At 43.3% G+C, this 12,259-nt stretch overlaps 1 protein-coding gene across 21 annotated transcripts in view; it reads right to left on the reverse strand.

Moving 5' to 3' along the window:
* Wdr27 (WD repeat domain 27) overlaps nt 1-12,259 on the reverse strand; it is a 118,199-nt gene that overhangs the window by 104,890 nt on the left and 1,050 nt on the right. For 9 of the 21 annotated variants that reach the window (XM_063280900.1, XM_039100076.2, XM_063280899.1 and 6 more), the window contains exon 2: nt 3,349-3,490. In XM_063280900.1, the coding sequence (XP_063136970.1) occupies nt 3,349-3,451 (103 nt within the window). In that variant the 5' untranslated portion in view covers nt 3,452-3,490. Of the gene's footprint in view, nt 1-3,348; nt 3,491-5,766; nt 6,834-11,874; nt 12,036-12,259 lie in introns of those variants that run through there. The other 12 variants (XM_063280897.1, XM_063280894.1, XM_063280893.1 and 9 more) reach the window with 5 other exon arrangements.

The raw sequence follows: 12,259 nt of genomic DNA on the forward strand, positions 1-12,259 counted from the left end.
GGAAAATTTATTATGTACTGTGACAGACACCAAGTGAGCACTGACATGATTCAGAAAGAACCTTCTACCCAGACCATTCATCATCCACATCCATGTGAAGAACCAAAAACATGGTAACCATGACTATGGGAAAACAAAATCTTCTAACACAACTTCTAACACAGACAGCTATGGACTACAGCCTCAGCAGTGCAGCTCCTTCCAACACTGTAACTAATTTTTCAAAATCTATTTTAAATGATGTTTCTTAAATGCTCTAACCTCTCCTTTAACCCACCACCCACCAGAGGTAGTGGGAAAGAAAGGCTACAGGGGAAGTAGACCTGTTTAGAAAGGTTCTTGGGAGCGACTCCCATCTGTGCTCTCTGGAAATTAGCAGTTCAGTTCACCAACTAGCAGAGGCAGCTTGATCCACTTGCAAACACCTCCTGGATAAACCAGCAGTCCAGTTCAGGAGAGTCGGGAGGGCAAACACAAATCAGCAGCGATGGCATTAACCTAGCAGAGACAGCCAGGCCTCAGCCTTGGCTGAGTCAACAGGAGGGAACCAGAGCAGACAGAAACACCAGGAAAAGCTCCCAGCTGTGCCTCTCTCAGTGAAGCGAAGATCAGCAGACGAGAGGACAACAAGCTTTGCATAGCTAGCTCTACAAGCAAGCCTAGCTTAGCCTCTGTCACTGTCCTAGAGTCCTTCTTATACGTACTCCCATCATCCTGCACGAGTCTTGCCTCAGCATGTGTCTTGCCTCAGCACATGAATCTGTCTAGGTGGACATCGCTCTGCCAATCAGCCCGAGTCTGTAGAAGCATCAAGAAACTGCAGCATACCCTTTGGTGCATTTCTCTCTATGGAGTCCCAATAAATGCAGCTCAACTATGCATATAAGGTAGACCAATACATGAGTCATTATCCTTCAACATCGAAGAATCCTTCATCACATGTCCTTTCATGTGCTTGCTTTAGGAGAGCATCCTTTCACCTGTGTCTGATTCAGCCAAACGTTCCTTCATTAGTCTGTCTTAGCCTTTTACCTGTGTCCACTTCAGGACAGCACTCCTTCACCTGTTTGCCCCAGCAAAACACCATGCAACACACTGACTTTCTAAAGAACCATTAAGTTCCCACTTTACAACACAGAGGACCATCTACCTACGGCTTTAGGAGTGCAGCCCTTTCTAACACAGGACTGTCTATATACATACAGCCTTAGGAGTCTTCTAATAATGAGGGCTTTAAGTCTATGTGTATTAGTTACTTCTCTATTTCTGTGATAAAGCATCATGATCAAAGCAACATAAAGAAGAATTTATTTTGGGCTTACAGTTGCAGAGGGAGTCCAGTACCATCATGGTAGAGATTCTGGAGGCATCTGAGAGCTTATGCTCCAATCCACAAAGAGAAATCAGAGAGAGTATATTCTTTTAAAACCTCAAAGCCCATCTCCAGTGATACAGCTCCCTTAATAAGACCACACCTCCTAGTCCTTCCCAAACAGCCCCATCACATGGGGACCAAGTATTCAAACATATGAGCCTATATGGATCCTTCTCATTTAAACCACCACGGTATAGGTTCCTCTAACTCAGAAGTGTCTACCTATACTCTAGGAGAACAACCCCTTAAAACAGAGGGCTGTCTATCTATAGTCTCAAAGAGGCAGCTCTTTTTAATGTGTACAATGGCATTCTGTATGTCTTCTGATAACTAGTGTACCTGTCAAAGTAAATATAGAGCTCCCAGCTGTCCCTGGGTTTCAGATTTGTGAGGTTCCCTGATGTTGACATAGCTTAACTACCATCTGCCTGTCCACTTCCTCATCCGTTTGCTCCTGATGTTCCTGTCCCAACCCTCTTCTGCCTTTTCACCTTGCAGCTAAGCTCAATTCTATATCATCCCCTTTACCCCTAACTCTCAGCAACAGCTTCTTCCTGCAGCCAGTTTGGGTTCCTCATCTTCCCAATACATGTTCTGCTTACATTTCTACTGGCCCATTTCTAAAACCTCTTAACTCTGTCCAGCCTCTTTAACTCGTGTTCATTCTGTAACTCGGATGGATGGATGGATAGACTGACTCACTACGTGCTATGTGCTATGACAGTCAATATTAGAAATAAGATTGAAATAAATTGGTTCACCTCAGTTAGATTATAAGGTAGAATAAATTGGCAAATTGCTGCAAGTGAAACCACCACACCTTGAGAATTATTATTCAAAAATGTGTTAAATTGTAAAAAGACACAGATCTGGCTATGTTTCTGGCATACTTCACTCACTCACAGCAGTGAGGCACAAGCTGCTAGAATTCTGTGGTTCCTTGGCATCATTCAGCATAATCCTGTAACTGTACATCTGGGATGTGGCCACCAGCCTCAACTGGGAAAGCTCTCGTAATCCAGACACTCACCCCCCCTCCCTCCCTCCCCTCCTCCTCTCTGCAGCCATATCCTTTTACCTATATCCCAGGCCTCAGCTGAGCCTCCTGTCTTCAGCTCCAGCTACATTTCCGCAGAAGTCAACAAACTTTTCCCTTATGTACACTCCCAGAACTTACTATTCACCTGTGTGTTATCTATTCAATCTGAGTGGGAAACTCGCCTGCAGATAGCAAGCCTTGCTCCTTCCTCATTGTTTGCAACACAAACCCCTAGGATACTTACGCATGAGCTAAAATACTCCAAATTGTCCACAGATCCTCAAGGGTGTACAATATTGATATTTAAAATAAGAAAATACAGAAGAGAAAGCCAACACAAGTCTGCATCAGCAGTGGTCAGTGGGACTGATGACAAGGTACACTAGACCTGCAGCACTGAAGGGACATGTCCCACTCCCTGACTGTCACAAGTGTATTTATACATGAGTTACTCCCTCGGTAGGGCTAGGATTAAACCCGGTCTCCTCCATCGTAGGTATCTTAATTAGGGTTTCTACTGTCATGATCAAATGTGACAGCCAAAAGCAGCTTGGGGAGGAAATATTTATTTCATCTTACAACTTATAGTTCATCACCCAGGAAGTCAGGGCCTGAACTCAGTGCTGCAGATAAATGACGTCTTACTGACTTGTTCTTCATGGCTTGCTCGGTTTGCTCGCTTATACACCCCAGGACCACTACCCACCACAGTCTGGGCCCTTTTAATTATCCATCAAGAAAATGTTCTATATGTTTGCCTAGAGGCCAATCTTTTTCTCAATTAAGGTTCTCTTTTCTCAGATGACCCTAGCCTCCGTGAAGCTGAAAATTAACAAGACAGCAGGCAAGCACTACACCTCCCACTGTACCTCCAGTAGGTATTCCTCAGCATTTCTCCATTTGAATGTCGTTACACTGTGCTCTACATGCTTACCTTTAAGTGCCTTCTCTCTGCATTCGTCCATGTTCCACATTATAATATAATCCTCTGATGCAGAGCAGAGTAGAAGTGGATCTATTTGATTTCCAAAAACCATAGCAGTAATCAAATGATGGTGTCCTTGGAGGGTAAGAAGCTTAAAAAGCAAATAGGTCAACATAAAAAATCTAGAACAATATAATTTCAAACCTAAGGTTTTCAAATGTATTTATTAGATGTGTTGACTTTTAATTAATTCATTATAATTTCTGAACACACTGCTGATTATTCTCTCAAGTGACCACATCACTACTGGTTGTTATCCAACACTGATACAAGGAGGCAGGGTACCCACTCTTCCTACTTATTAAACAAATGTATACTGAATACTCAGTGGATACAGAAGAGGTGCTGGTTATGCTGACAGCTAAGGGGGAAGCTGGCAGAAAATCACACATTTGAGCCATTACACAGCAGGGGATATGGAAGCTCTACTGGCTCTAAAAATAAGTAAAGCAGAGTTATAGGGTGTGTGGCCTGAAACTGCTGCTGGCAGTATATAAGGAGATCAGATAGCAAACACACCAAGAAACTGGAAGCCAGTAGTTAAGTCCAAGCAGGAGGATCCTGGGATTTGTGTATGCATGTGGAGGAGAGCCTGGCAATGAGAACTTGTGAGCTAGAGAAATAGTAATCCTGATGCGGATGGAGAGAGGCGATGAACAAATCCCCATGCTCACAGTTAAGAGGGAAAACACGCAGACGGGAGAGAGGGTGAGATGCCCAGTGGTCAGGGGTCCTTTGCTTCTTTGGAAGTGAAGGTGCACACAAGTTGACATGGTCACAGGAGCTGCAGGCACTTGTCTCTCATAATGACATTTGCCTACTCTCTACTAGGCCCTAGGTCTAATCCCTAGTATTCCAGAAAGAAAGGAAATCTCCTTCAAGAGTGACTCTTGGCTGCTTTATAAAATGCTGCTGAGAAACTAAGACATTAAAAGACCTAAGAACAGAGACTCAATATAATCAAATGCACTCTTTTCAAGGCCATACCATGAGTAGCATATAGGATGAGGTACAGACTATTCCTTCTGCCATATTGATTGTGCCATACAGCAAACCTGACAATCAATCTAGGGGGTGTAAAAAGTATGGGTGGATGAACACATTTCTGCTAGAATTCAACCCATTAAGACGAGAGCATTGTGCTGCCAACTCCCAGCCTTAGGAGTCCAGAAAAGACCAAACTCACAAAGCAAAGAGACATGCCCTTAGCATGGCAAGCTACCCAAAACAAACATAAATCCTGGGTTGAAAAAGAGAGTTCATCCTGAGGAATATATAAAGACCTTCTTCACACGAACATGAAAACTACAGATAACCTGACAGAAATAAAATCATGAGATTCCAGCACTGCAAACAGAGTTGCCCCTGAACACACATATCTGCCAAGTGGACATTAAGTGGCCAATCAGTGTGCAACAAGACTTGAACCCTAATCATCATAAGGCATGCAAGAACTATGTAACAGGGGACTGCTAACAGGGCTAACCTGGAAGGATCAAGTACAGATAAGTTGTGATCAACCATAGCTCTGACCATCAGCAAAGACACAGCTTAGCACAGCCACTTGAGAACCTCCTGGATATTATCTACTAAGTATGTACATGGCCTGTAACTTAGCCATTTCTACGTGAGTGTACTAGAAAACATCAAATAAGAAAGAAAGAAAGAAAGAAAGAAAGAAAGAAAGAAAGAAAGAAAGAAAGAAAGAAAGGAAGGAAGGAGAGAAAGAAAGAAAAAGAAAGAAAGAAAGAAAGAAAGAAAGAAAGAAAGAAAGAAAGAAAGAAAGAAAGAGAGAGAGAGAGAGGGTCAAATTCTACCAACAATACAATGGATTAAACAGAGTCTGTTCAATATACTGTGGAACTATGAAAAGGAAGAATCGGAGCTCTCCTAAATACATGTGAACAAAAGAAACTGCTACAGAAGAATGCAGTGTGAAATTCCAGTCACATCAAGTTTAAACATGAGGAAAATGTGTCTCTGGTGCAGAGATCTAAATGGCACTGCACTTAGCAAGAGTGAAGCCCTGACCTGGCTTCCCAAGTGCACACACCTATGTGGGACACTTTTCTCCTAAGCATTTTATTCTTCATTGCAAAGTAAGAATGCTCAAGCAGGATGCAAAAGGAGGCTTCATTAAGTTAAGATGGGTCTTTTCTTGTTCATATTCTTGCAACGACTTTTTAAAGAAAGTTAATTCACAACCATTTGTATTTTAAAAACAAGAATGTGACATAATGTTTTTGTTTATCAACATCATCCGCCACAGCTCACAGCTGACTCCATGAAAGCTAATGTTTCCAGAATACGAGAGAAACAAATAGGCAGGGCAAGGCCTCTGCAGCCCTGGACCTAACAAGACCCCACCTTGGTTTGTAACGTGCCTGGTGAGAAGGGTCCTTGGGGCTCCACACACAGACATGGTTCCCGTGTAAAGGAAAAGCACAGTGCTGTGTGCTACAAGCAAGTGGAGCGTGAGCTGCAGACTGCTTAGACTCGACCACGTATCTTTCTGTAACTATGTCACTCATGTGGCCGCCAGTGGACGGCATCTCTGGAGGTGTTTCCTGTCAGCCTGAAAACACAATGCATAAGTAAGATGAGGGCAGGTACCCTGTGTCATACACATCAAAGTCCAGTTGATTCATCACTGTGAGCATGGCTACACATCACGCTTACCCACTCACTCCAGCTCCCCCAAAAGACAAGGTAGCAGTGAGCACAGAATGAACTCTTCTGCTCTCCCATGGTCCGCACTCCACAGGCCTTCCTCCACCCTCAAGGTCTCTTCCGGGACTCTGAAGGTGAACTGCCACCTCCCACCTTCCTGACCTGAAGGAAGACCCCTGCCTAGGTGGAGTTGGTGAGATACTGCAACAGAAATGAGGAACCTCAGGGGGTATTCGAGTATCTCAGTGGATCTGGACACATGCAATTATCTCGATACTCTGTGATGGAAGTTACAACATCAGTGATTCATTCCTAAGTCTCAACAAGCATAAAATGTCAAAACTGTTCTCCATGTTTTCTCACTTTATTAAACAATTTACTGAGCATGACCACCTTAGAGCCCTGTGGTAGTAAGTTAGAGGATTCCTTGACTCCACTCATCCTATCCTGCTGTGGGAACAGATGTACTTGAAGGCACAGCAACCAATCTTTAGTCCTGTGTTTTCTGGTGATCAGGATGCCTATACCTCTCTACAAACAGCTGATCAGGCCCCGGTCCACCCTCTAAAGTTTTATCATCAGAAGGAAAAGCAGAGACCTTCTTTCAGAAAACTAAGAACAGCGGGATTTGAAGAAAATACAGACTAGTTGATCTAAAACTGGACCCTAGATGCTCCGTCAAGTGGCCTTGCTGGGTGAAAACATGCCCCTCTCCTCTAAATTATACTCACGCTTACAATAGTGGAGCACACGGCGGCCAAGACCACAGAAACTGATGGTGCTGCTTTTATGAATGAGCAATGTTGTCAAACTGCCTTCTAGGTATTTATTCATGCTATTGGATTAGTGCTGAGCTCAGCTTTGGTCAGAGAACCTTCATTTTATAGTGTGCAGCAGTAACTAAAACTAAGTGAGTGTTGAGTGACCGCCCAGTAATGGAATATCCATATTACCTCCTCAAAGGCTCAGAGGACATTACCAAAGAAGAAAAGGGAAGTTAGTAAGAGCCAGAGAAAGAAGTGGAAAGTTGTGGAACTTCTGGGAAGGACATGGCCAATCCCCTCTTGAATCCGCAGCATCTGGGATTACCTACATTAAAGTGACCCTGTCAATATTCTGACATGGGGGAGGGACAGCAAAGTGGGTCATGAGTCCCCACATCTCCCTCAGGATTTCTAGGTAGTTAATTGTTGCTAGGGGGAAAAAAAAGAGACATTTTCTTCAGTGGCTACATCACTGGTTAGGTGTCCACGTTTCTGTAAATAGCCCTTTACTCATGTTCCTGTAAGCATTCATTGGGACACAAAAGAAGAAACAAATGATATGAAAAATAGGAGGATTATTTGGGAAGAGCAATGGGATTGGTCAAGGTGAGAGGAGACTATGATCAAAACATACATGTGTGGAAATGCCATAATAAAATCGTCACTATGTCTGATTAATACACACAAAACATTTAAGGTGGAAGAGAGCTGAGCATTAGTAATCTGTCAGTTTCCTGACTATGGATGCAATGTGACCAGCCACCTCACATTCCTGCCATCCCCAGTATTCCAGCCATTTTCACATCACACATGTGCTACTATCCCCACCTTCTTCGATGCCTCTTCTCCCATCCCTATGGCCCATTACTAATTCCCATGTCTCTACAGACATCCCAAGTTCAACAAACAAAGAAATCAAAGCTATAATCATATCAGAGGGCATGCAGTGTTTGACATTCTGGGCCTTGGTTACTATAATGTATTTTCCAGTTCCATTCTTTACCTTGCAAAATTCACGATCTCATTTTTCTTTACAGTTGAATAAAATTCTATTGTGCATACACTGTTTTACTAGCCATTCTTTGGTTAAGGGGCATCTAAGCTGATTCCATTTACTAGCTATTGTGAATAGAACAGCAATGGACATAGACGTTCCAGTATCTCTGCAGGAGGATATAGAATGTGATAGGTAGGTAGGATAGATAATAATAGATAGATAATCTGATAGGTAGGTAGGTAGACAGATACATGACATGATAAATGGATAGATGATACAGATAACATACATACATGATAGATAGATAGATAGATAGATAGATAGATAGATAGATAGATAGATAGATAGACAGACAGACAGACAGACAGATACGATTGAGATAGATATATACCAGGAGTAGTATAGTTGGGCCATATGTGTCTTGTTTTAATTTTTTGAGAAACTACTGAACTAATTTTCATAGCATCTACCCAAATTTGCACCCCACCAACAGTGATTAAGCATTCCCAATTCCCACATCCACACTAGCATTGCTGTCATTTGAGTTCTTGATGAAGACCACTATGCCTGGGAAGAGGTGGAATCTCAAAGTAGTTTTAACCTGCATTTCTCAGATAGCTAGGGATGTCAACACTTTGGGCTTTTGGTTTGGTTTTTCTGTGTTTATTAGACACATATAAATGGTTAGGTTCCTTCATGGACTATGCTTACCTTTAGAGCCCATTTTCAACTGGGTAGTTTGTTTTCTTGTTAATTTTTTGGGGGGTTCTTTGTATATTCCACACAATAATCCTGTCAGACACGTAACTGGCAATGATTTTTGCTGACTACACTATCAAAATTATTCAGAAAGTCATCCTTATGCCCTAATGTGAAGCTTATGTTTTACTAGTAGTTTCAGAGTTTCAAAGACCTGTTTCATAGCTAAACTACCACTGGTCTGCTAAAGAACAAATGCCTATCAAACTGTAACACAAGATGAGCACAGGCCAGACTCGGCACACAGCAGGCACTTATGGATCAACACAGGACAGACTGGACACATGGCAGGCACTTTGTGCATAGCTGTGAGGAACCTGCATAGCCACCATGTACTAGGAATCCTGAATGTCTCTCATCTTCAGGACACCTGCCTCTCTCCTCCAGATCAAACATCAGAAGAGTCCTTCTGTTGCTTTGTGAAATATCAGTGTGATCTAATTAGAATATAAATTCCCCATTTTCCCCACACTCCAGCCACTGTGGCTTGGACATTTCTATGTGGCTGGTGCTGTCCTTGGTCTGGTGCTGGCGTCTTCCATGGGCAGATATTTAATTCAACAGGACAACTCTCAGCTGACTGGAGGGATAGATAGATCAGTACAGTGAGGCAGAAATCTGCAAGGCCTCACTGGCTATGGAAACAGATATTTTGGTTTGAGATACTGAAAGATGTGTCCACAGATCCTATAGTTTCTAACATCAAATAGACTCCTGGGGTTTTATCTCAGCATAGGTTTGACTGCGGGTCTGGTAGAGAAAGCTCCTGGCATGTCCAAGCTTAGGACTTTAGCAGGTGAGATGACAAGGAAGCCCACCAACACTGATGAGCCGTGCTCTCCAGTGGATGATAGGGGCTAGAGGAGTCAAACATGCTTCCTAGGTTGTTGGCCTGAGCAACTAGGGCTACTATTTCTGAGACAGAACAATATGGAGTATCATAAATAAACTAGTAAATGTGATCATGAGATGCAAACCTTCCACTGTGCCATTCTCTAGGCTCTGAATCCAACTTTCTTGCAGTTACATGGGATGAAACTGTGTGTAAATTTTGAGTGTAGCAATTGGAGCACCTCATGTTGCTCTTACCATCCAGGAGCTAGCAGAATGAGTTAGTCTAAATACATGGAAGAAAGAAAGAAGGCATGGCAGTGACACTGGCCAGGATACCACATCTCATGTGGAGGAAGACAGTGTGTGCAATTCTACAGGAAGAGACAAAACACATATGCAGACACACATGTATGCACCGTCACATATGCTCATAATTAACCACACTTACACACACACCCAAACACATATAATTTGATGCAAAGAGGATCTTGGAGAAGGAATATGATGACAACTCAAGGAGACTGTACTAGTCAGGATTCTCTAGAGCAACAGAATCTACATAAAGAGGGCATTTATTAAAGTGGCTTACAGCCTGTAGTCTAACCAAATCAACAATGGCTGCCAACAAATAGAAAGTCCAAAAATCCAGTAGTGTTCAGTCAGTGAGGCTGGATGGTTCAGATGTCTTCAATATATGCTGGAATCCTGAAAAAGTAGGTACTTGTGCCCATGAAGGATTCAAGTCGCTAGGCAGAGGGAGGGCAAGCAGGAGGAGAGCGGAGAACTTCCTTCTTCCACGTCCCTTATGCAGACTGCCACCACGGGTGTGGCACAGCTTACCTGTGGGCCTTCCCACTTCTGATGACGTAGAAAAACTCCTCATAGGTGTGCCCAGCCACTTGGGTTTTAGTAAAGTCCAGATGTGGTCAGTTGACCATAAAGAATGAGAGAGAGAGATAATGCCATGGAGACTATAGCATTCTAAATCTATTCCTTGAGAATTCCATATACTTAATGTATTTTGAACTTCAACTCCTTCTGGACTCTGCCACAAATCCCCCCCCTTTCTGTCCTCTTCTATTTTGTTTTAATAACCCACTAGGCCCAACTAGTACAACTAGTGTATGCACGGTCAGGGACATTCAGTGGGGCATGAACAACCTACCAGTGGCCACACATCCAAAGATAAATGACTTTCTACTCTCCCCTAGAAGGTGTCAGTTGCCAGTACTTTTTCAGATAAGGGTGAAGTCTCATGCTGGAATTTTGACTGGCTAGATCTTGTAAAAGTCTCATACTGACCAAAATCTTATAGTAAAAGCAGAAAGCAAACAAGCAGCATCCTGGACTCAGCATCTGACATACAAGAGTGAGTGTGAGCATCCCTTAGTAGGCTGACATATTTACAAGAGATAAAGGAATGCACTTAGAGTGTTAACCAGTTCCTGTAGACTGCCTTGAACATCAAGGGAAGGAAAGTTATTGATGCACCAGCTTCCCCTTGCAGCCAACGCTTGGCATTCTCAGCTGTAGCACCTACTCTCCTGCAGACAGTAATGTGCAACAGTCAGAGACACAGGGTATCTGGAAAACTAGGTCATTCCACAGGAGGAATCAGAGACACACACAAGGGCAGTTCCAGAGCTCTGGATTAGCTAGCTGACAGCCTGTCCTCCCTTTGATCAAAGATCAGACGGCCTCCTAAAACTGATGGCCATGTCAAAGTTATTTTTGTCTTGAAGACATCTGTTTTCTAATCAGTAGATGGGCAGTCACCTAGCAGTTTTCATCCGTACTTTCAGTTTTCTCCCTAGAACCAGAGGAATGTAGCAACATTTACATTTCCCAGCTCTCTGGAAGTCAGGGACAGCCTGTGCTACAAGGATCTAGCAAGTATAGCTCCAGAACAATTATCTCACAGGTGCACTGGAATATCTATGATGGTGCTCCATTTCCTCCCTAAGGGAGGAGGAAGGCTGAAGATCCAGAGCAGGACACCTGTCCTGATCAGAAGAGCATCATGGCCTGTCTGCTCTGTGGAAAGATTTGCTGTGTTAAGCTACTGACATTCTAAGATTTCTTTCCATAGCTAACACATAACCGGTTCCTTGAAAAGAGATTCAGTGACACTGTGAAACAATGTCCAGTGACCTGATCAAGGGGTAGGGGGTGGCAAAGAAAGTACCTTAGGACCCAGAGAAGGTGAAGATTCGTGTCATACTAACAAAAAAACATGCCTGACCACACATGGACTGAGCACAGGAACCTTGGCTGACGACAGGGGTGGTGGCCCACAGATAAATTTGGCAAGGCCATGTGAGAGCAAGGGGAAGTGGAAAGTGTGCAAAAGTATGGGAGCTTCCACTCTGGTGCACCTCAAGGTACCCACATCAGGCACAAAGAGTAGTCAAGACTTGGCCTTTTAGCCAAAAGCAACTCAAGGGTGGTTACCTTTAGTCCATGTAACTTCAGGTTATGAGCCACCAGGAGAGCAGCTACATTCAAAGAAAATAGACTTAATGTGAAGACGGAAGGATAACAGTAGAGGTAGGTAGCTGCACCTAGAGCAAAGGGGGCTCATCCTGGCCAGAGCCTACTGTCTTCCAGGGAACCTTGAAGAAAAAAAAATCCAACCAAGAATAAACAAACAAAAACACAACAGCTTCACAGGGTGCACTTCTCCCAAAGGCAGGGTCACACACTCTAGAAAAGCACATCCTTCGTAGCCGTTTCAGATGTAGCCATGGTAGAAGAATAAAGGACCTCACCACAGGGCAGAATCAGCATGCAATCAGAGAAATATTCCAGACTCCAGCAGACCTTATAGCTGCCATGA

The sequence above is a fragment of the Rattus norvegicus genome, chromosome 1, assembly GCF_036323735.1.
Source record: "Rattus norvegicus strain BN/NHsdMcwi chromosome 1, GRCr8, whole genome shotgun sequence".
Taxonomy (NCBI): Eukaryota; Metazoa; Chordata; class Mammalia; order Rodentia; family Muridae; genus Rattus; species Rattus norvegicus.